Here is a 20,265-nt window from a genome sequence, read left to right as displayed (position 1 = left end):
ATCCAGCAGGGTCTGAATGGAGCCCCGTGTCCTCGTCTCACTGGACGTCAGGTGCTGGTCGTCCTCAGTTACTGCATCCACACAAGTCACAACGTGGGCTGAACTAAAGATGCATCATTGCAACCCATACAAATACTGTTTAAGGGCAACTTCAGGTTTACACATGGAATTCTGTTATATAATAGAAAGAGGAAAACATTGAACACATATTTCCACATTTATAACTACATATGTGACAGCATCATATAAAGTCAATAAAAAAAGCTTTGTCAAGTAAAAAAATGTTTACAATAGCTGCTAATAAAACTAAAATCTCAGACTCAGTTGCATTAACTCAGTGTTAAAGCCTTTATCTTGCTGTTGTATGTTTAACCAAGAATAGCGCTGTCCTACGTTTTACACTCACTATACATATTATGAACAATGTTCCCCCGGCGTTCAGCAGCAACAAGAAAGAACCTAGTCTACATTTACTTTCTGTGCATGTTCACCCATCAGTGAGGCTCTACCACATTTTAGATGTTTTATTCAAAAATGTACTGCTTCATTATGACCTAAATTAAACTTGATCTTTTTAAATGGCTGACATAGGCAGTCACTGCACCTTACCCCCCCCCCACACACACACACACACACACACACGCGCAGTCTTCTCTTTAAGACACTGCCCCCTTGTGGTCCAGACATCTAAATATTTTCAGTCTGCATTTTGTTGTAGAAACAGTGACATGGAAGACCGATATAGTACAGCATATCAAAATAAACATGTCATGTGACACATGATTTAACTTTAAATTTGTTTATTTAAAAAAAATCCAGACCTCTTTAAATATTCAGACAAAAGTCAGGAAGGGTGGGAATTACAGTCTTAAACATTTTGTTCCAGCAAAACAAAACAAAACAAAGACAAGAGCTTCTGAATGTAGCCAACATAACAGTGTAGTATGGAGATCGGAGACTGAGCAGAGTGTTGGTTGGAAATGTTCCTGCTGACATTCACACTTATTATAATGTGGCTTCTACAGGTAAACACCAGCACGACCCTCAGCTGAATTTGGCTTTGGAGAAATCCATCTCTGGGTGCTGAGCCATGAACCTGCACAAACACATGATGTCAGAAATATGGTTTTGAAAAAGAATAACTTATTTGGTTAATCACATCTTGTCCCTGAACAACATCATCCACTTTGACCTGCCTGTAAATAGGTTCAATGCAACCTCTGGTCTGTCATGTTAAACATCAGTGGTAAACCTCATAGATGCTGGCATTAGATCATGCATGTAGGCAAGTAGCAACTTTTCTAAGGCCAGTGAGAATAAGTAAAAGGGCGACACATCCTGACCAATAAGGCAATGATGCAGTTTGAAAGTCGCTGCTGACTTTACTGCCTAGAGCGCCACCCTCTGGCCAATGAGGGAGTTTTTCAGTAAAGTGAGGCGAAAACGTCATTATTTGCAGACACCACATTTGATTAGTCACTTAAAATAATGAACATGACACATTATGCTGTAACATGGTAAATCTACTATTCTAATTGCTTCAATATCTTCCCAGAGGTCTCCTATACTAGTTGAAGAGCTACTCCATAAAGAGGTAACAGGTGGCAAATTTTTTGATTCATGACAACACAACCTTATTCATTTGCCTGTGATGTAACATTGGAAACTTACTTTTTAAGAATGTCTTGTTTCTTTTGCTCTTCTGATGTAGGCAGGCCCATTGATTTCTGCCTTTGGTCATACATCATCTTCTCTACCATGCCACGGGTCTCCCCATCCAAGTCTGACAGCTGTACAGCAGAACATACAGAGAAGACGGATGAAGGTAATAAAAAAAAAAATAAATAAACTTATTACAAAACTCTTTATCTGTAATAATACACTGTTACTGTTGTCCTTTACCTTTGAGTTCTCTGGACAGATTTTCTTGGTGTTGATTTCTGGATCTGTGGTGACAATTTTATTCCACCATTCCATTGTGTTAATCTGAAATCACACACACAAAACTTACAGTTGTGTTTCAACCAACTTTACTCCTGTACTCCAAGTTAATGGCTTTAATGTGTGAAAGAAAAAGCATTTTCACTGGTACTTCTGGTTCTCAGAACCTTTTCCTCGACTCGAAGGGCCTTTGACGAAACAAAACTGTAGCCATTTTGTGGACAAACTGCTCATGTGATTCATATGCATACAGCAGTGTGCAAATTATAGCTGTAATGAAGTGGCAGAAATGGGTCTGTTTTCTCACCTTTTCCAGGTGGACTGTAACCACCTTTCCATCGTCAATAAGCCAGGAACTTTCTTCTACTTTCACTTCATTGTACAGCTGGCCCTCAACCACAGGAGGGTGTCCCTTCAGACCGACCTTGATGGAGCGTCGCTGGATGTCCACCACCACGTCTCTGCCCTTAATGCGGAACTTCACATCGAAAGGCACCATCAACTATAGGAGATTAGATATACAAGATAAAAGGATTAGTACTTTTTAGACAATGTATAAAAGATTGTCAACTCAAAAATTGCATATTGCGAGGAATAAAACTAAATTTATTGTGTGCTTTACTGAGGTCTTGGGCTCCACAACAGGGCCATGACAAAACAGCAAATCATTGGCATTAACTTACGTCAACCTCCGACAGGGTCTGTGTCCACTTATAGTTTGGCAGGTCAGCCCCATTTCCTGCATTAGGTTTTAGTTTATCTTTGTCCTTCTCATCCTCCTCTTCTTCTGAATCAGACTAGTGAATAAAAACGAGAATGAAAAAAAATAAATAAATAAAAATCAGCAGAGAGATCCTCTATTTCTTATTCCTTATTAACAACTACCAAATATATTCTTCTGAACTGTCTAAATGTTTGCTCACCCCCTTCTCTTTCTCTGCCTTGTCAGACTTTTCCTTATCGGTTGTTGAGCTTTCTACCTTAGCTTCTTCTTTCTTTTTCTGAAATACAAAACACACAAAGTGAAAACAAATACACATATAAAAGCAGCAGTTGTGACAGTGTTAGAGCACAAATGTTTCACCTTGTCAAGTTCAGACTGAAGTTTCTCAGCTTCCTCATCGGTCAGCTCCTGAATTCTAGGACCACCATCCGTTTTCTTTTTCCTCTCCTCCTCTGCTAGCTTTGCGGCTCGTGCAGCTTTCTCTTTCTTTTCCTGCTCCTGTTTCACCTTCTTCTCATTCTGGGCCTTCAGTGCGAGCTTGCTGTGATGGGCAAAAGCATCCTTCACTAACTGCAAAAGAAAAAAATTGAACAATATGAGGGGCAAATGAAGGTGTGTTGATGTGGAATTTTGACAGTATAGTGTCAGAGGTTGCAGACACAGTTACTCACACTCTCTGCAGCACCTGAGTCGCCACCGATGAAGAAATCTGTTTTGCGACGGAGAAAGCTGAAAAATGTGTTTACTAACTGTTGAAAAAGAAAAAGCCATCACAAATTTAGTCATTCGATCACAGGTTATGATTGGAATATGCATCTGAGCAATTCAGTTCAGCTGCAGACCATACAGTTGAAAATTTTAGTTCCCATGTGCCACGGTCTTTGTAAAGTGGGAAAGCATAGAAGACATGTTTCTCAACCTCCAGTCCCTTTATTCTTTCCCATCTACATTTGCTTATGTTTTAGCGTTGCAATTATTTTATCAGTTTGAACCACGTTAAATATCCACAAGGACCCATTTGAATCAGGTCTAACAGTGTGTTGCTGTTCGCAACAGCAGTTGTAACTAAGAGCAACCACCGACGCATTCGAAAGTCGGTCACCAATTTCCGAGGCTACTGGTGAATTTGAAGCACCTCCATCGCACGAGGAGGAAAATATAATTTCTGCCACCTGACGTAAATCGTACCCAGGAACTGGGTATAAAAGGGTTACTGCATGTCTGTCACATGTTAGTTAAGGTAACGCCGAATTCACCAGGACACTGTAATAAATAAGGACAGTTATGTTAATAGCATGTCTGTCCCTAGGTTTTATTAATTGAGAAGGAAAAATAGCAAGTTACAGCCCCCCAAAAAGACATTTCCATGGTCTATGTCTATACTCCGGTGTGTCTGCTAGCGTACAAGCTAACTGCAGCCCTTTAGCTCAGGATCTTTAGCATCACAGCAGAAGACGTAAATTACCTCTTGAACTCCTCCTTCGTGTTGCTGCGCCATGACGAGCAACATCCCATCATACTTCTCGTCATCATCGCCCATCTTTCTACAACAGAAAAATTACTTCTGGAAAGAAAGAGCAGCGTGAATGACAAGCAATAAAGTGGCGTTAGCTGCAACGTTAGGCCCACAGTCACGTTACGAGCTTCCTGGAAACAAGTCCCTCCCGCGTTTGTCTCGACCAATTGGAGCAACAGAATCTATGCGACAGGTTAAGGCTCCAATGAAGCGACGCCAATGATTCAGGGCGTAACTGAAGCGCGCATAATGAACCAGAATTTTCCAGAAACACGATTTATATATTGTGTGGACACATATAAAATTGGATATTTAAGACCTTACTGCAGCAACTTAAAAATGTTTTATACAAATAAACCTTAAATCCATAAAGCCTTATTTGTATCTGTTTGCAGTCTTGTTAATATCCACTAATTAAATGTTTTTTTTAATAATTGCGTTATAGTCATCCATCCATCCATCCATTTTCTTAACCGCTTACTCCCTAGTGCGGGGTCACGGGGGTGCTGGAGCCTATCCCAGCTGGCTACGGGCGAGAGGCAGGGTACACCCTGGACAGGTCGCCAGTCCATCGCAGGCATTATAGTCATTGAAATCTAAAAACACACACATATCCTCTGTGTAACTGGGCCACAGGTCAGGAGGCACCCTGTGCTTTGACCCATCAGCCCCGATGGACTGGTACGGACTGAGTTAATGACTGGGGTAAACATGAGGAATGTCGTTCACCCTGCCACTGTCTACATTTCCTTTCTCTCTTGCTTTATTGCTTCCACGTCGAGGGAACCTGAATCCATCTGCCATGGAAGTCCAGGGTCAGTGTATTTTTTACACAAAGATTCAAATGTAATCAGGTTAAGGCTGAGTTCACTGTGACCAGGCGGCATCCAGGATAAATAGGACGAGGACCGAGTTCCACTGTCGATCCTTTCTAGGCTCATTCTCCACTATGTTTCCTCTGGAAGAGAATCAGGCAAACTACACATGCTTGAGTTTCCAGCACCAGCAGCATCACACTACTCTTCAGGACATTTTGAGCCGGAGGAACAGCGACCACCATAGCAACAAGCTAAAACTTAATGCAACTGTGCAGAACTGTCGCTGTGAGCAGAGGCGGAGAGTTTGCCTCAAAGAACCAAAGGCCACCCACCGAATGGCCTCCAGCATTCTGGTCAAAACCGTCTGTTTCATGAGAAGTTTACCATCCTTTGGTCAGCTGCCGCTGGGAGATCAGTTGTTGCTGCTCAGACACGGCTGGGTCCCTTTGTTTGTTATGGGGCTTGCACAAGAAAAGACATCCTTCGAAGTGACTGATGTGCCAAATTCAAGTATTCTTAGACAGATCCTGCTCGGACCAGGATGCACCGAAAAGGGGACTGACGTACCAACTCTTGACAAAGTCAACAGATTGAGAACTTGCTTGCACCATCTGTGGAATCTGGATCTAAGTCAAAAAGAATATGCATATATAAAAGGTGCTATGTTGTTTAACCCAGGTAAAACCTATTTATTTTTAATTTGCTTGAGTATTATGTGGGATATGAACTTAAAGAAACTCTTTATCCGCTGCAGCTGTTCAAGGGTTGAGTGCGTTGTCGTCCATTGAAGGACTCCAACAGGAAGCTCAGAGGGTTCTCCAAGAAGTCAGCCACCTCCTGCACCCACAGGACACCAGCCGCTTCGGCCACATCCTCGTGGTAGCCTCCACCCTTCCTACTGTTGGCCACGGCTTGGTCACGGAGCTCTTTTTCAGGCCAATTATCGGCAACACAGATATGTTACACTGGTTATCGCAGATGTTGTTCATCCAGTGAATTGTTGTATTGTTAAATATTAAACTTAGCTCGAATTAACAGAAACACCTAGTTTCAAGAAAAACTTAACTAGTGTTTATGACTCACACAGGATGTGACCTAGGAGAAACCAAGATGTGCTCCCACGCCCTCATGTGGTCATATGTAGCAGACTACGACTTCCTCTTCTAATGCTTCTGTTAAATGAGGGTTTACAAAGACACCTTTTAATGCTGAAAATATATATATTTTTTCCCAAATAAAATGTTTCTGATTTAAACAGAAAGATTTATGTGTATTTTTAGGCAACTTAAAAGTATAAAAGAAAACTGAATGTTTTTTTGTCGATATGTTCTTTTAACATTCTTATTAGTTTGATTGTGTTTTCTGCTTTATGTTCCAAACCAGAAGAACCAGCTAAATAATATTACAACACAGAAAACAATTTCCTGATTCATAAAAAAAGATGCAGCATCTCAATTGCAGGAGTTACAGTGACAAAGGCAGTTTATTTTTTTACATGCACAGGACATTGCATTGACAGAGGACATGCAAATCAAAGATAAGAGCAGTAGGTGCAATCTGAACAGTTAGAAGCCACATTTAGACCACCACAATCTCTGCATTAGTGGCCTACACAAATTAAATGACACTACTTGAGTCAAGCACAGCAACCAAATGATGATAAGAAGTAAATTCCATAGTCAGCTGGCCCAATTCCCATCAGGGCACTAGTAAACTGCAATTAGGCTGGCTTCTCTCACACAATCTCACACAATTGTACGTCTGTCATTTAAAAGCTTAATAACTGTCAGCTTCATGTTACTAACTTCATATTATGAATATCGAGCATTGACTTTACAACAGACAGACAAAAGTTTTAAATGTTCACCATTTTCATTTACTACATTTAACAAATGTATTTATTTAGATGACAAATATTTATTTCAAGTTTTGTTCAGAGGATGCCTATATGAAATACAGTGGTCCGAGCACATTGTGCTAGGACACACTACACAAAAAGAGTAAATTAAAATGAGCATGAAAGAATGAAAGTATGAGATAGAGACAACGAGGTGAACTGGAAACAAAAGGAATAAGCAAAAACAACATATATTTTTCTCTTCCCAATATTAATATACGTTGTGCATTGATATTATCGTTTATTTATATTATCTTTCCAACAAGTTCTATTCACATCAATAGAAACGACGAATTATAAAAATGACTAAATCATCATTTCTGAACTCCAGTGTATAAGATATACAAAAGGTCTAAAAAGATGTATGATAACTAGATTCAAAATTGCATGATACAAAATACAACAAAATGAAATGTAGCACAAAGCCCCTTGTGGTAGAACGAAATTTAATCCTCCTTGTCATAACAGTATTTTAACCAAGAAAACTCTTGTTCCCTTCTTCAAGGACGATAGGACGGTTATTTAGTTGTAATTCAGTAGCTAGGAGCTGCTGATGCTATCTGCCTGCAGGAAAAGCTCTTCATGAAGCAATTCTTCAAATATACACACAATATTTATCAGCCATAAATATCTACACACAGAGCCCTGAGTTCACTGATGTCCTTCAGACAATGTGACTTTTCACATTTACTACTCCCACAGCATAGCCAGGGCCTTGGCTGCCGGAGATTCATGTGCAAGTAATGTACCTTCCCAACGAGCCACATATGTCACAGCAAGAGAAGCGAATTCAAGCATCTGAACACCAGAGACAAATGGGACTCAAGTTCTCACAGAGGAGCGAATTAATGGGACACCTGAAGAGTTGGTCTCGGTGGGAGAGGAGGCAGTTGGAGAAATGGAATTATGACCTATAAGACATATAGAATAATTAATCAAAATGTATTTATCTGAATTCCTTCACATAAAATGTTGCACAGGTTCCCTTGTCCCTTATTTAAATTGCGAGTGGTCCAATAGGTGATGATAATGAACTGAGAAAACACAGCAGAAAGCAAACAAACGCAGCTAGCGACTAAAGATATGGCTGTGTTCTTCATAAGTGGACAAAAACCTCAGCTGGACAATACTACTTTAACAGGTTATAAAGCATTATAAGTAATTTGCCAAAAGAAGTAAACAGGCATGAGATTAAGATTCATATTTTTCTGGTTATAATACAATAGATTTTTATGTTATTATAGTCAAATATTATGCCAGAGAAACAAATTTAATTTTTGAGTCTTTTGCACAAACTAATTCAAACAGTCTGTTTAAGATATTTTACATATTCAGAGGTTCAACAACGTTTTGTGAATTTCTCCTGTGTTTAGCTTCCAGGTAAACAGGTGGCATCCACTATTCTTTGGACTAAACAATGTTCTGTATTTACTCATTCTACGAACTGTTATGTTTTTAACATAATTGGCAATAGTTTTACCAAAGATATAATTTTGTCTTGTGTGTTTAATTTAAATACGGTCACATTTTACAGGTAAAATTAATTAATAAATTAATTAATGTGTATCTCTTCCCTTTCTTTGAAGTTCATTCTTTTTCTGTTCCAAATATGTATATGAAAAAAGACTAAAGTGCTATTAACAGAAAAATGTTTACAAGAAAACAAGATTTATGTGAATATGCACTACATCTGAAAGTCACAACTGTAAAGATTCTAGGTAAAAATACAATTCCAAGTAAAAATAAAAACATCCCCAGTTCTGCTGGAAACAAATTTTCTGCTTATCCATATTGACCATCAGTCACCACTAAACTAATTGTGCAGACTCTGTCTTGACAGAGATAAATGCTGGTGGTAAAAGTTAAAATCAAATTAATGTTAGAGTTGAATTTCAATGATGTCAACAAACAGTATGTGGGTCAACAATATTGGCAAATACATGCGTGACAGACATCCTTGTTAAAACACGAAACAGAAAACGTGTTAAACAAGATAGACATTTTCTGATATGAATTGAGTGAATAACACTTAATGTATACTGTGTTCTTAAAAGTAAGTAAAAAAAAAATCAAGGGCAGATTTCTTACCTCCATTGTTTCTCCATATGTCTCTGGCACACTTGTCAGAGGAGGTCTGCTCTGATATTTGGATGTTTGGATGGGATTTGTAGTCATCTTGGGAAAACAATGAAAGCAGGTCATTTAGTACACCTCACCTGGACCTATTCCATAGCTGTCATTTGATGGTTGGGTACACCCTGGATGTAACACAGACACTTCTAAAAGAGTACACACAAATAACTACAACTTACTGTTGTTGCTGAATGAGGAGGAAACGCTCTCCTTCATTGTCTCATTCCCGCTGTCCGACAGCGTCCACTCCATCTTGGAGATGGGCGGCCTCTTCTTTGACTTACGGGTGCTGATGCGAATGATCCCGCGCACCAGACGGCACTCTGCCTCCTGCTCGTCCATTTTATGCTCCTCTGCCAGCGAGTTGATGAGCTGGTTGATGTCCTTGCTCTTTCGTAGAAACACAGAGTCTGACGTGCACCTGGCCAACTCTTCAATCTGATACTCGGAGTAGAGTTCTAACAGCTTTTTAGTAATTAGAGAGTCCACGTCCCCATCGCCATCCTCCCAGTCGTCAAAGCTCATAGACTCATGCAAGGACAGACGGCTGGGCTGTGCGTGACCACCAGTTTGAGACACATAGGATGGAGTTTCAGTTTCACTAACTAAGTAGTCTCTTGGATGGTTAACTTTGACTCCTGCTATGCGGATATCCTCTAGCCAATCTGTGCTGTCATCCTCCTTCTTGTTGTCCTTAGGATTACTAGCTTGGAGGCTAACCTTCTCTGGTTCGTCGGTGGAGCTCTCGTTTGGTGCCAGACATGGAGAAACAATAGAACCCTGGCAGGCCCGGTATAGTCCACAGGTCATCACAGTGCAAACAAAGGTCCTACAGCTTGCTGGAGAAGTGCATGGATTACAGGTTTGTGCCGTAGAAGGTGGGTCGGCTGAGCCAGAAATAAAACCAACAACCTCGGACTCTTTGCCGTTTGCATCCTTCAGGTGAGCTTTGTGCGCTGTCTTTGACTCTGGTGTTTGGGTCCTGTCTTCCACTGGGTCCACAGAGCGCTCCTCATATGACCTGCTCTCACTCAGCGAGCGAGCGTAGCCACAACGGCCTGAGCTGTGTCTCAGGCTGCCAGAGCTGCCAGCAGACATGGCTTACTGCCTCCAAGATCTGGTAAGAGAATGAAAGAACAATTGATCTATCAAGGTGTAATTAAAGAGGGAAAGACTAGGTTGACTAGGTTTTAATCCAATCTGCCAGGGACCATGTAAAAACATTTGTTACCACCCGAGGGCATCTCTCTCTCCAGAGCAAATGTTAAACTAGTATCCCCAGGTGGTAAGCAGGTAAAGTCATCCAACAGGTTCTATGGAGGCTGTGTAAACACACACGACAATGAGCACTGGCATAATATATTCAGAAGATGATATCATGGGGATTTCTAACTTTGAGCATAGCTAATAAACAATGGAAAGCTGTTCGTCAAGCTGAATCACTCACAACATATTAAAATTCAAAAATGGCTCGGAGGAGAAAAGTTAGTATCGCCCAGACTTTAACTCTTTATGACGTCATAATAAATTAAGTATCATAAAAGCCTAAGACCTCAGGTTGAACCGAACTATTTCATCACTAATAGATTATAATAGATAATACAAACGCGCTTTTCGTGTGTTTATTTTGAACAGGGGCTAATGAGAATAGAGAGAAGAGAAAGAAAACTTCATTGATTCAAGTAAACAAACCGTGTTTTGCTCTTGTTACAGAGCGAAACTGACGACAGAGCCGAACGAAACGTCGGTTATGAAAATCAACACGTAAAGTTTTACACTGATACTCAAACGGGACAAGTGTTTGCAAGGTACACACGCGAAATGGCGATATCAGCAAGCAACTTTGTCGAATAATTCCTCACTAGCAAAAAGTCGGCGTACAACGAGTAGGCCGCGTTCCCGATCGTGTATAAAATAATCTTCGCTTTCATGGCGACTTGTCATTGTTGCTCTTTCCTCCATTAGCTAGAAACACTACTCACAGTATAAAACCGAACGCCCACCAACCGACTCTTCAGCTAACGTTGTCGTCGCCGCTCAACATTAATAACTTCTAATAATTTTTAATCCGCTCCCAACAGCCCATTTATCGACTTTGCTTAAAAGTACACTTACAGCGAACGTTTGGTTTCAAAGCCGTGTACCTGTGCGTCAAGGTACAGGAACCGCACAGGTGATTGTGACAACAGGTCTGGCTTCCGGTTTTGCCGTAAAGAATAAAAGTACGTTTAAACTGCCAGTGCAAATTTTAGCTTTAAAAGTGGAGGCTTGCACAAACCAGAGATCAATTCGGCCCCAGATTTTTTTAAACAAAACTCACCATTTTCACATAATAATTTTGAATCATTTTTTATCTTTAATTGTTAATGGATCAATTGCTATTTTGCTAACTATAATATAAATCCATAGTATAGACAATTAAAAAATGATATAGCAAACAATTGGGGCTGGGTGTGAAATAGTTTACAAGAATTCGTGTGTCAATTGTTTGATGAAGGTATATCTTGTTTATTTTATTATTTTAAAGTTTATTTTGGAAGGATGTGCAACCGGAAAAACATATTATATTTATTTAAGGCTAACTTTAACGACAGGAATTTTGCCCCAGTGTGACGCTGGGTCTTAATGCAAAACAAAACACAACTAATTAATACATTGACCGTCCTAAAGATCTTGGTAGGAGAGCAAATGCAAAGTTCTAATGTGTGGATGAACGGTTGGTAACTGTTAGCTAAAATGTATGAGACAAGCAAGCTAACAGGCTAGTAGTGGTGAAGGTATGTTGGATTTACTGAAGGCATGGTGACTGACCGAGGACGCAGTAAACCACTGGGCTAATAATGATAACGACGAGCGGATCATCTCTGGAATTTGTGCAAACCGTTGAAACCCCGGTATGGAGCGTGACGGCGTTATGCTTTGGCTTATTTACACCTGGACACGCACAGTAACGGACCGATGCTAGCTCGCCTCCACGGTGACATGACCACGGTCGTTCCGTTCAGCCGCATCAGAGTACGCGGGTGTCGGTGATGCTGTGGGTCCCGGTTGGTTGACCTCAAATCATGCAAAACTGCGAGTATCAGCAGATCGACCCGCAGGCGCTCCCGACACCCACTCCAACCCCACCGCCTCATCATGGACACGACGGCGACAAGACGGAGGAGCCGAGGAGACCCAGGAGAAAGTGGGAAGTTTTCCCCGGGAAGAATCGCTTTTACTGCAATGGGCGCATTATGCTGGCTCGCCAAAGCGGGATCCTGCCCCTCACTCTCGCCCTCATACTTGTCACAAGTGGATTATTCTTTATATTTGAGTGAGTTCATATTGGATATGTTGGCTCTGGGCAAAACACTGGTGTATCGCATTTGCGTCGTGACCGTGACGCACCAGCATACGCTCGCACTCGGGAAATAACTACCGTATATGTTTCTGATGTGTTCTTCTGTTATGCCTTAACATGTGCTCTAACTATCTGGATGTTGAAATTCAAAGTCTACTAATTAGTGAAAAAGTAAAAATGAGTATCCATAGAATCATCATCGTCATTTCTTTTCAGAAGTAGACGTTGATGCCTTGCTTATAACAGTATGAGTATAAAAAGGCTTTTTAGAGCGTATCTCCAGGGGTTCTTGTGATTATTAAATGCCCTGAATGTTAATTAAAACTCCATCCCATAGGTGTGTGAAATAAGTAGGGCCAGTGGCGACATGGCTACATTTGTCTCATCCTCTTTGTGTCTCCTGTTCCAGCTGTCCCTTCCTGGTCAAACACCTGACCAGCTGCATCCCCGTCATCGGAGGAGTCCTCTTTGTCTTTGTGATCACCACGCTGCTCCGGACCAGCTTCACCGACCCTGGTATCCTGCCCAGGGCGACACCAGATGAGGCTGCAGACATCGAAAAACAGATTGGTGAGGGCCAACTCTCTCTTTCTCCCCCACGCGCACACACTCACAGCTGGGGTGGGAATGAAATGGATGCCCTGTCACAAAGTGCTGTTTCTTGTGTTTCTGCTGCTTTTATGGCGCCACTCATACTGGTCGGCTAATGACACATCAAGGGTCTATGTAGACTGTGAAAAGGCCTTTTTTTGTGGCTGCAAGTGTTGTGAATCCTACAATAAGTCAGTCACGACATTTTTCTGGATCAAAGTAATCCTATTGATTTCTAAACCTCATCAATCAGGTCTTTTAGAACATTTGGAAACATTTCAGGACTTAGAATTCATTATTTCTCTTGTCAAGACTGTACAGATTAAAAGCAGCCCATCACTTATGTTGACTGTCTTTTTCAGGACATGCCAACTTTACCATTCCACTCCATAAGGCCTGTTTCAATATAATGACCTCACTTTTCATAGTTGGCGCCATGTGCACCCAGTAAACTCCCACTCAAGACCAAAGTTTAGGCAGCGATGATGTAAGATGTACATATTACCCAACTTCACTGCTGTTGTTCCAGCTATTTTTAAAATGAAACAAGTCATGAGTATTTACAGACCAAAGCTGTCTGTAAAGAATGTAGTTTGATCCAGCAGCGTCCCCTTCTCTCCATTCAACCTCTCTGTAGTTTAAACCAGAGCTATGACCTTTTATTTTAATTATAAGCAGGTTCGTGTGCCATGCAAACACAAATACTGTCAGTCAAATAGGTTGTGAAATTAGTTTAGGGGTTCATATGAGAGTTTTAGAGTTTGTGGTGGTGGTGGTGTTTTGGATTTTATTATATCTGTAAGTGCTTCTTTTATTTTTCTCTTTTCATTGGTTTAATGAAGTTGAGTCATTCTCGAATGTCTTTGATAAGATGATGTAACGATGTGACCCAAACGAAGCTGATTGCTGTGATGACACGGCATTGACTCCAGTTCTGTTATCAAGGTGAAGTGGGTGATGCCTGGAACGACTCTACAAGTCGAAAAAATCAAAGTATATGAATACTCTCTGCTAATGACTTGTCACTGACTGCAGCCAAGCAACGCTTCTCCTCCTCCTGCTCGTATCATTCGTCCTGCACTTAAATAAACAGGGATTGGTTTTCTGCTTTGCCTTGTTTAACAGCAAGGGTGTGGGTGCTAATATGTTCAGCTACTCCTCTCCTCTCCTCTGTAGACAACACCGGAAACGCCAGCTACAGGCCTCCACCACGCACAAAGGAAGTCCTCATCAACCAGCAGGTTGTCAAGCTCAAGTACTGCTTCACCTGCAAGATGTTCCGGCCCCCGCGCACCTCCCACTGCAGCCTGTGTGACAACTGTGTGGGTGAGCTACGCACGCACACAACAGCAACGTGACCTTTACCGATGATAAATAATAGATAGAGGCTCCTTGGGGCATCAGAAACATCATTCCTTTACTCTGGTGAGGCTGAGCAGCTCAAACCACTAAAAAAACATGTCTGGAAGAGTCAGTTAAATAGTGTGTTTCCCTTTCAGAGCGCTTTGACCATCACTGCCCCTGGGTTGGGAACTGCGTAGGGAAGCGCAACTACCGCTTCTTCTACACCTTCATCGTGTCGCTCTCCTTTCTGACAGCATTCATCTTTGGCTGCGTGACCACACATCTAGCGCTAAGTACGCATCCAGGCGCCAATACACACCAGGCAAACACACCTGGGTTTCAGCGTGAGTGGACACGTTGTCATCTTCTTAATTGATTGTTACCTTCGTCTTTCTTTCAGGAGCTCAAGGAGGAAGAGGCCTGGTGTTTGCGCTGCAGGAGAGTCCTGGCAGATATCTTTACAAATGTTTCTTTAGTAAAAACAAGCGAGTGATTACTTGATGATAATCATCTTTAATCACGCTACAGCAAAAGATAGGGGGATTCTTTCGCTGGCCTTTGAGATGTACAAGGGTTTAGGATAGAAAAAAATACACTTTTATGTCACATGAATCCTACCAGCATAAGTTAAAAAAGCGGAAATAAACAAAACGGTCACATGACTTCATGTCTCTATTTTGTTGTCTGATTTATGCAGAGCGCTTCTTTCTAAAGCTCCTTAAATGTATTCATGTTCTCCTTAACCTGCCTCCCCCACTGCAGTGGAGCTGGTGATATGTTTCTTTTCAGTCTGGTCCATCTTGGGCCTCTCAGGCTTCCATACATACCTCGTCGCGTCCAACCTGACCACTAATGAAGATGTGAGTCCTGCACCGGCATGTGTTGATGCTCAACGTTGCGCTAAACAAACATTTAAAAATTGATTTTTCTCCAACCAGATTAAAGGCTCCTGGTCAGGAAAGAGTGGCGAAGATGTGACCAACCCATACAGTCAGAAAAACATCTTTATCAACTGCTGTTCAGTTCTCTGTGGGCCCATGCCACCAAGGTTAGTGTTACACTTCCCTGATGTGTGAATGTGGATGTATTATCAACTGGAACCCTTGCATAATTAAATTTGAATTTGCATGTCTCATTTAGATACTACATTTGGTTTTACTGGTGTCTTGGGTAGATAAATGTCTGGTTACCATGACAATATAATGTGTTAATTGACTTTTAAAGCCTTTAATGTGATGCTGCATGAATCAGAGCTGAATTGAAGGTGTTATTGTTTATCAGCTTGCAATTGATATTATGTTGTCCTCCACTGGTTCTCAACCTTGAGCTAAAATAAACACAGCACTAGTTCTTGCTGTTGAGATTTAACCAGGGTGTGCACCTGCTCTCCTCCTGTTCTAGCTTGATCGACAGGCGAGGTTTCCTGCCATCAGAGGACTCGGCCCAGCCCGGCAGTGCAGACATTGAGCTCCCACCTCTGGCTACCAAAAGCGAGATAAATGCGGTAGGATCATCTTTCTGGCTGGCGTTTGTGCTTTATGCCTTCATCCACCGTTCCCACGACGTGCCAGAGTAACAGGAAGTAACAAACGTTTCTGTTTACACCAGGCTCCGCTTTGACCCTGATGTTGTTCCACAAGCTCTTAGCTGTAGGTTTATATTCAGCATACAGGCGTGACAGTGATATTGATCTTCTCGTCTTGCTCTGGATGAGCGGCTCCTCTTTAAAGGGAGGTTTGTTATAGGTGGTTTGCCGTTGGTCTCGTCAGTCTGATGACTTCTGGCACCGCTATGCGCTGCTTAACAACTGAGTCATGCGCTCCTTGGGGAACTAACCAAACAGAGTTAACTCATTCATTCATTACTTTAATGTTTGTCTCTTATCACAGTCGACACATCCGTTATTTAATTCTTGTGTACTGTTGACTCTGATTTGTGTTTTTATGAGCGGCAGTGGTAGGATTGACAAGTAGTAAAGTAGCTTGTTCTGCATTTACAATACCTCATTTGAGCCTGTGATGCTTCCCTTAGTCATGTTTTATCTCTACTTGTTTTTCCCTTTTAAACCTCAACCCCTCAGCTCTTTCGTTTATTCTTGACATTTGAATTTTGTAGTGGTACTGTTGATAAAAAAGACTTTTTAAAAACTCATACATTTAATGTCTATGCAGTTCATTCTTTCGTTTGGCATATTATACACTTCCTGTACCAATGTGTCCACCCAGCTGCAACTTGCTGTTCTGTCTTGGTGCCCGTTCCACTATCAACACTGAGAGAGTGTCTGGGCTTTGCTTCGGGCTAAACTGGCCGATAAGCCGCAACTAGATCAGTCAAATCGAGGTTTAAGCTCGGTAAGCCTGTTTTTATAAAGGAAGACCGACAGGGAAAGCGAGAGCGGAGTCTTTGTGCCCACTCCTTTGTCTGCGCGTCATCTTGGCAGCATGGCTTTGTACCAAATACTCTGGGTAGAGCGTTCATCAAAACACAGGGTGTGTTGTGTGGATTTGTTCTCTGTCCACATCACGTGTTAAACTGCACTAGTCAGTTTGTGCATTATAAATCTAATGATATTCACGCTACAGGTTTTGGTTTTACTTAAAAAAGATCAAGTTTTTTAGTGAAATTTCAAACATTTAAGACTTCTCAGGTCGGTTGACTTTCCAACTCTAAATAAAAACTAACTATTTTATACTGCATAACCAGATGTTTTTGATGCTGTAGATCTGCATTGTTCTGAAAAAACTAGCTTGCAGTACATAATATGATTTAAATGGTCACTGCTTTTATTTCAAACTTTTGTCATGTTTACATGTTATGAAAGTACTGATGTGAGTCCATTTGCTTCATTTCCGTGCTACCCAGAGGCGCTCTCTTCTAATGAGTTCCTCTATTTTTGCATCTCCCCATAGTGTACGCAGGGAACTAAAGGTCTGCTGGAGTCCGCCACGCTCTCGCCACTCTTGTCCGCTTCATGTCCTCAGGGGAAACCTCAGACAGCTCAGACCTGCCCAGACAACGGCTCCGCAGTCAACTCTGGCCCCTCGCCACAGCTCTCCACAAGTTGCGGGGTCCGCCATCCTGCTGGCTCCACGGGTGACCGGTCCTCCCTACATCACACCAGGACTCGCTCAAAGAAAAGCAAACGGGCTGCACTGCATATTCCCAACCCAGCCTTTGATGTCCCTGTCTCCCCTACCTCTCCGGACACAGACCCCAGCTTCAAGGCTGGTGGCCACAAAGGTGCCGGCTTCACCCCTTTGCACTGACTGACTTAAGTGATGATGCACACTGGTTGAATCTTGCATGCTGTAACACAGTATGAATCCAAATCCTTCTTATATTGTCTGTTGTTTGCCTGAAAGTGCTGGATCTAGTAGTCACATGTTAAGGACATGTTATTCATAGAGCTATATGGCTTTCTTTTATAATACATGGATTTTACCAGCATGTATGATACACTAGGTATTACGAAAGAGGACCATTGATGTTTGGAGAAATAAAGCTGAAGAAAACTCCATTCTGAATATGAAAAACACACATGTAATTTCTATAATATTGCACTGCTCAGTTTTATAGTGTGGATTTAAGCCAGGTTGTCCTTAAGCTGTAGAGCAGAGACAGTTTGTACTGTAATGTGGACGATTTACACTTGAAAGTCTTGGGATTTGTACAGAATCCACAGAGTGTTGTCTTATGTTTTAAATATGTATATGATGTCACTGATTTCAATTACTCTCATTTGGAGTGAAAACCTTTAATGGACCTCATAAATTCCTCCAGTCTCTGAACCTCTACTTAAAGAAAGCACATGATTCCTCCACACACGTTTTTCTTTGGCTTCTACAGCGTTTGATTTGGATTGATACATTGATGCTTGACCCTACTAATTTAAGGTGATTTAACTGCAAATGTATTTCAGGCTCTGTGGCAAATTACGTTAATTTTTGAGTTCTCATGCATTGGATCCGTCAGATAAGCTCTTTCTAACTTTTGAAATGAGAACAGGTCAAATCTTCACTAAGAATCACTAGGTGTTTATTGTGACAATTTGTGGCCCTGTCTACCTGGAATATGAACTAAAAACCTATATTTAAGTCAGAAACAAAACAGACATCTGGTCCCATTTTTCACTTCCCAGAACTATACGTACAGTACGTTTAACTGTACGTGTGAAACATTACAAATATTTAAGTCGTTTGTCATTGGGCAAGCAGAATAAACAGTTTATTTTTTTAAACCAATTTTAATTTTACTGAAATCCAATACTTTGCAATTGTTCCACATGATCTATAGGTGGTAAATGTGGATGTAGAGCCAGATATTGTGTCAGCAGTTGTATTTGCACGTGTAGTACGGGGGGACAATAGCAAATGTCTGCCCACAGGCCTGCCAGCTACTTTAATTCAAGCCTTGGAAGTAAACGGTTACTGTTGGTTCAAATCTTATGAAATGGCTGTTTGTCTGTGAACAAGTTCATGTTGTAAAATGATTGAAATTGCACTATGTGATTTATTTAATTTTTGTATTGCTTTTCCCAGGTTTGAGAGAGTTAGCATCAACAGGGCAACTGTTTTTTGTGGTCCTTCTGTGACGTTCAGCTGTAACTGCAACTGGCAGTAAATCTGCATGATAAAGATGTATTTTATGGTAGTTTGGTTCCTTTTTACCCATGTGGGCATCACATCATGTACTCAGAGCTTCTCAAATCCCTGTAGAGCCGTAGAGCACATGTCTGTCTTTTCACTTATATCAAATTATTTGAAGCTTCCTTTCAAATGTCCACTTCCTGCCGACACAGTGTTGAGCAGATTTAAGGAGGTGTAAGTGAATGGTGGATGTGCTGGTGTGTTCTCAGCTGGAAATCTGTGGAGTCTGGTATTTAATATGCAAATTATGTGACATGTATTGTGTTTATTTATGTTAGACTCTGATAGCAATAGCTGCAAAAATATTCAAACATCCAAACACCACCCACTCACACACACATACTAAAAGTACATAGTGGTTATCACTGAATAAAGAAGAATCCTTTTGTGTATAATTCACAGTTTCAAAGTCACCAAAACACAGCCTAGCTTTTCAGCTAATGCAGTTTGAAATGAGAGGAATGATGCACTGCTGTGAGGTCACTACTTCAAAACGCCTGCTGCTTTACCACTAGATGGCAGTGATGATCTATGAACGTTTAGCCGCCAATCACAGTCAAGGATAACGTAATACTGCAGATAACCATCAAATCTTTTTTATTACTATTCTAATTTAATTTGTATTTAATGAAAAAATACTGATACCAATCAGCACAATTCCTTCCTTATTTGTTTTCAAAAATCAGATGTGAATCCAGAAATCCCATAGGATTTTATTATTAATGAAAGTAGAACACTATAGAGTTTGACAAAAACGTCTACTTGGCTTTAAACCTGATTTTGCCATTTAAATTAAAACATAAAGTTGGACATGTTGGTCCTTCTCTGCTCCCCATCTGACTCTCCACGAATTATGTTCAGCTCATTGTAAACATAATGATTTAGGATAAAGGGAGCAGGGTGTGATGAGTCAGAACTGAACAGCAAGTTATTAAGAGTTATATATTTTTTGAAAGCTCATGCAGAACAGTAGTCATTTAGTAATAATGAATGTAAAATAGTCCATAATTAGTATATAGCATATGTGTCCATAAATGATGCCTGTGTATGAAATGTTATATGATTTATCTGTTCATCTAAGTTATGATGTAAACCATAATGACTGGAGACCATTCTCATCTCGGTCAGCTTCTTATACTGTAGCATACAATTATGGTCTCCACGTTTATGCCTTGACCTCATATGATGTCACACGTTATGAATGTGGCTATACATCGTATGACTAAAACACGTGAGGTTCTCATGGTGGCAGGAAGCCAAGGTCAGATAAACCCCTGCTCCAACTATACGAAAGGCTGCACGTCAGCAGGAG

The 20,265-nt window shown here is 41.0% G+C and overlaps 5 protein-coding genes across 7 annotated transcripts in view; 3 read left to right on the top strand and 2 right to left on the bottom strand.

Moving 5' to 3' along the window:
* The window catches only part of stmn1a (stathmin 1a), a 268,537-nt gene that overhangs the window by 53,817 nt on the left and 194,455 nt on the right, over positions 1–20,265 (top strand). The window lies entirely within an intron of this gene.
* nudc (nudC nuclear distribution protein) lies at positions 784–4,343 on the bottom strand. Its single transcript, XM_029167644.3, has 9 exons — positions 4,131–4,343; positions 3,337–3,414; positions 3,026–3,235; positions 2,865–2,942; positions 2,625–2,738; positions 2,249–2,443; positions 1,903–1,986; positions 1,672–1,790; positions 784–1,096 (listed from the first exon to the last, which is right to left on the bottom strand). Exons 1-9 carry the CDS (start codon positions 4,203–4,205, stop codon positions 1,045–1,047), a joined length of 1,005 nt encoding a protein of 334 aa, XP_029023477.1. The 5' UTR covers positions 4,206–4,343; the 3' UTR covers positions 784–1,044.
* LOC114865650 (nuclear receptor subfamily 0 group B member 2-like) lies at positions 4,797–6,461 on the top strand. 2 transcript variants are annotated; one of them, XM_029166950.2, is made up of 2 exons: positions 4,797–5,656; positions 5,754–6,461. In XM_029166950.2, the coding sequence occupies exons 1-2, from the start codon at positions 5,131–5,133 to the stop codon at positions 5,993–5,995; spliced, it is 768 nt and encodes a 255-aa protein (XP_029022783.1). In that variant the 5' UTR covers positions 4,797–5,130; the 3' UTR covers positions 5,996–6,461. The 2 variants fall into 2 exon arrangements, with proteins under 2 accessions (XP_029022783.1, XP_029022782.1); XM_029166949.3 differs by having other exon boundaries at positions 4,797–5,677.
* Positions 6,464–11,282, bottom strand: kdf1b (keratinocyte differentiation factor 1b). Of its 2 annotated transcripts, none has more exons than XM_029166947.3 (4): positions 11,145–11,282; positions 9,209–10,146; positions 8,985–9,071; positions 6,464–7,807 (listed from the first exon to the last, which is right to left on the bottom strand). In XM_029166947.3, the coding sequence occupies exons 2-4, from the start codon at positions 10,125–10,127 to the stop codon at positions 7,719–7,721; spliced, it is 1,095 nt and encodes a 364-aa protein (XP_029022780.1). In that variant the 5' UTR covers positions 10,128–10,146; positions 11,145–11,282; the 3' UTR covers positions 6,464–7,718. The 2 variants fall into 2 exon arrangements, with proteins under 2 accessions (XP_029022780.1, XP_029022781.1); XM_029166948.3 differs by having other exon boundaries at positions 11,012–11,153.
* LOC114865647 (palmitoyltransferase ZDHHC18-B-like) lies at positions 11,574–18,957 on the top strand. Its single transcript, XM_029166946.3, has 9 exons — positions 11,574–12,345; positions 12,782–12,942; positions 14,140–14,289; positions 14,463–14,600; positions 14,708–14,759; positions 15,065–15,167; positions 15,246–15,355; positions 15,709–15,811; positions 17,217–18,957. Exons 1-9 carry the CDS (start codon positions 12,095–12,097, stop codon positions 17,571–17,573), a joined length of 1,425 nt encoding a protein of 474 aa, XP_029022779.1. The 5' UTR covers positions 11,574–12,094; the 3' UTR covers positions 17,574–18,957.

This window comes from Betta splendens, chromosome 11 (genome assembly GCF_900634795.4).
Source record: "Betta splendens chromosome 11, fBetSpl5.4, whole genome shotgun sequence".
Classification (NCBI taxonomy): Eukaryota; Metazoa; Chordata; class Actinopteri; order Anabantiformes; family Osphronemidae; genus Betta; species Betta splendens.
The sequence above is the reverse complement of the archived record's forward strand: the minus strand, read 5'-3'. Positions and strand labels throughout refer to the sequence as shown.

Coding starts and splice junctions, on each gene's coding strand:
- nudc (XM_029167644.3), bottom strand. CDS start 4,205: ATGGGCGATGATGACGAGAAGTATGATGGGATGTTGCTCGTCATGGCG. Junction 3,415..4,130: donor ACGAAGGAGGAGTTCAAGAG/GTAATTTACGTC, acceptor CTTTTTCAACAG/TTAGTAAACACATTTTTCAG. Junction 1,987..2,248: donor TTACAGTCCACCTGGAAAAG/GTGAGAAAACAG, acceptor GTGTGATTTCAG/ATTAACACAATGGAATGGTG.
- LOC114865650 (XM_029166949.3), top strand. CDS start 5,131: ATGTTTCCTCTGGAAGAGAATCAGGCAAACTACACATGCTTGAGTTTC. Junction 5,678..5,753: donor TGCTATGTTGTTTAACCCAG/GTAAAACCTATT, acceptor TATCCGCTGCAG/CTGTTCAAGGGTTGAGTGCG.
- kdf1b (XM_029166947.3), bottom strand. CDS start 10,127: ATGTCTGCTGGCAGCTCTGGCAGCCTGAGACACAGCTCAGGCCGTTGT. Junction 9,072..9,208: donor CTCCTCATTCAGCAACAACA/GTAAGTTGTAGT, acceptor TGTTTTCCCAAG/ATGACTACAAATCCCATCCA. Junction 7,808..8,984: donor CATATGGAGAAACAATGGAG/GTAAGAAATCTG, acceptor TATGTCTTATAG/GTCATAATTCCATTTCTCCA.
- LOC114865647 (XM_029166946.3), top strand. CDS start 12,095: ATGCAAAACTGCGAGTATCAGCAGATCGACCCGCAGGCGCTCCCGACA. Junction 12,943..14,139: donor AGACATCGAAAAACAGATTG/GTGAGGGCCAAC, acceptor TCTCCTCTGTAG/ACAACACCGGAAACGCCAGC. Junction 14,290..14,462: donor CCTGTGTGACAACTGTGTGG/GTGAGCTACGCA, acceptor TTTCCCTTTCAG/AGCGCTTTGACCATCACTGC.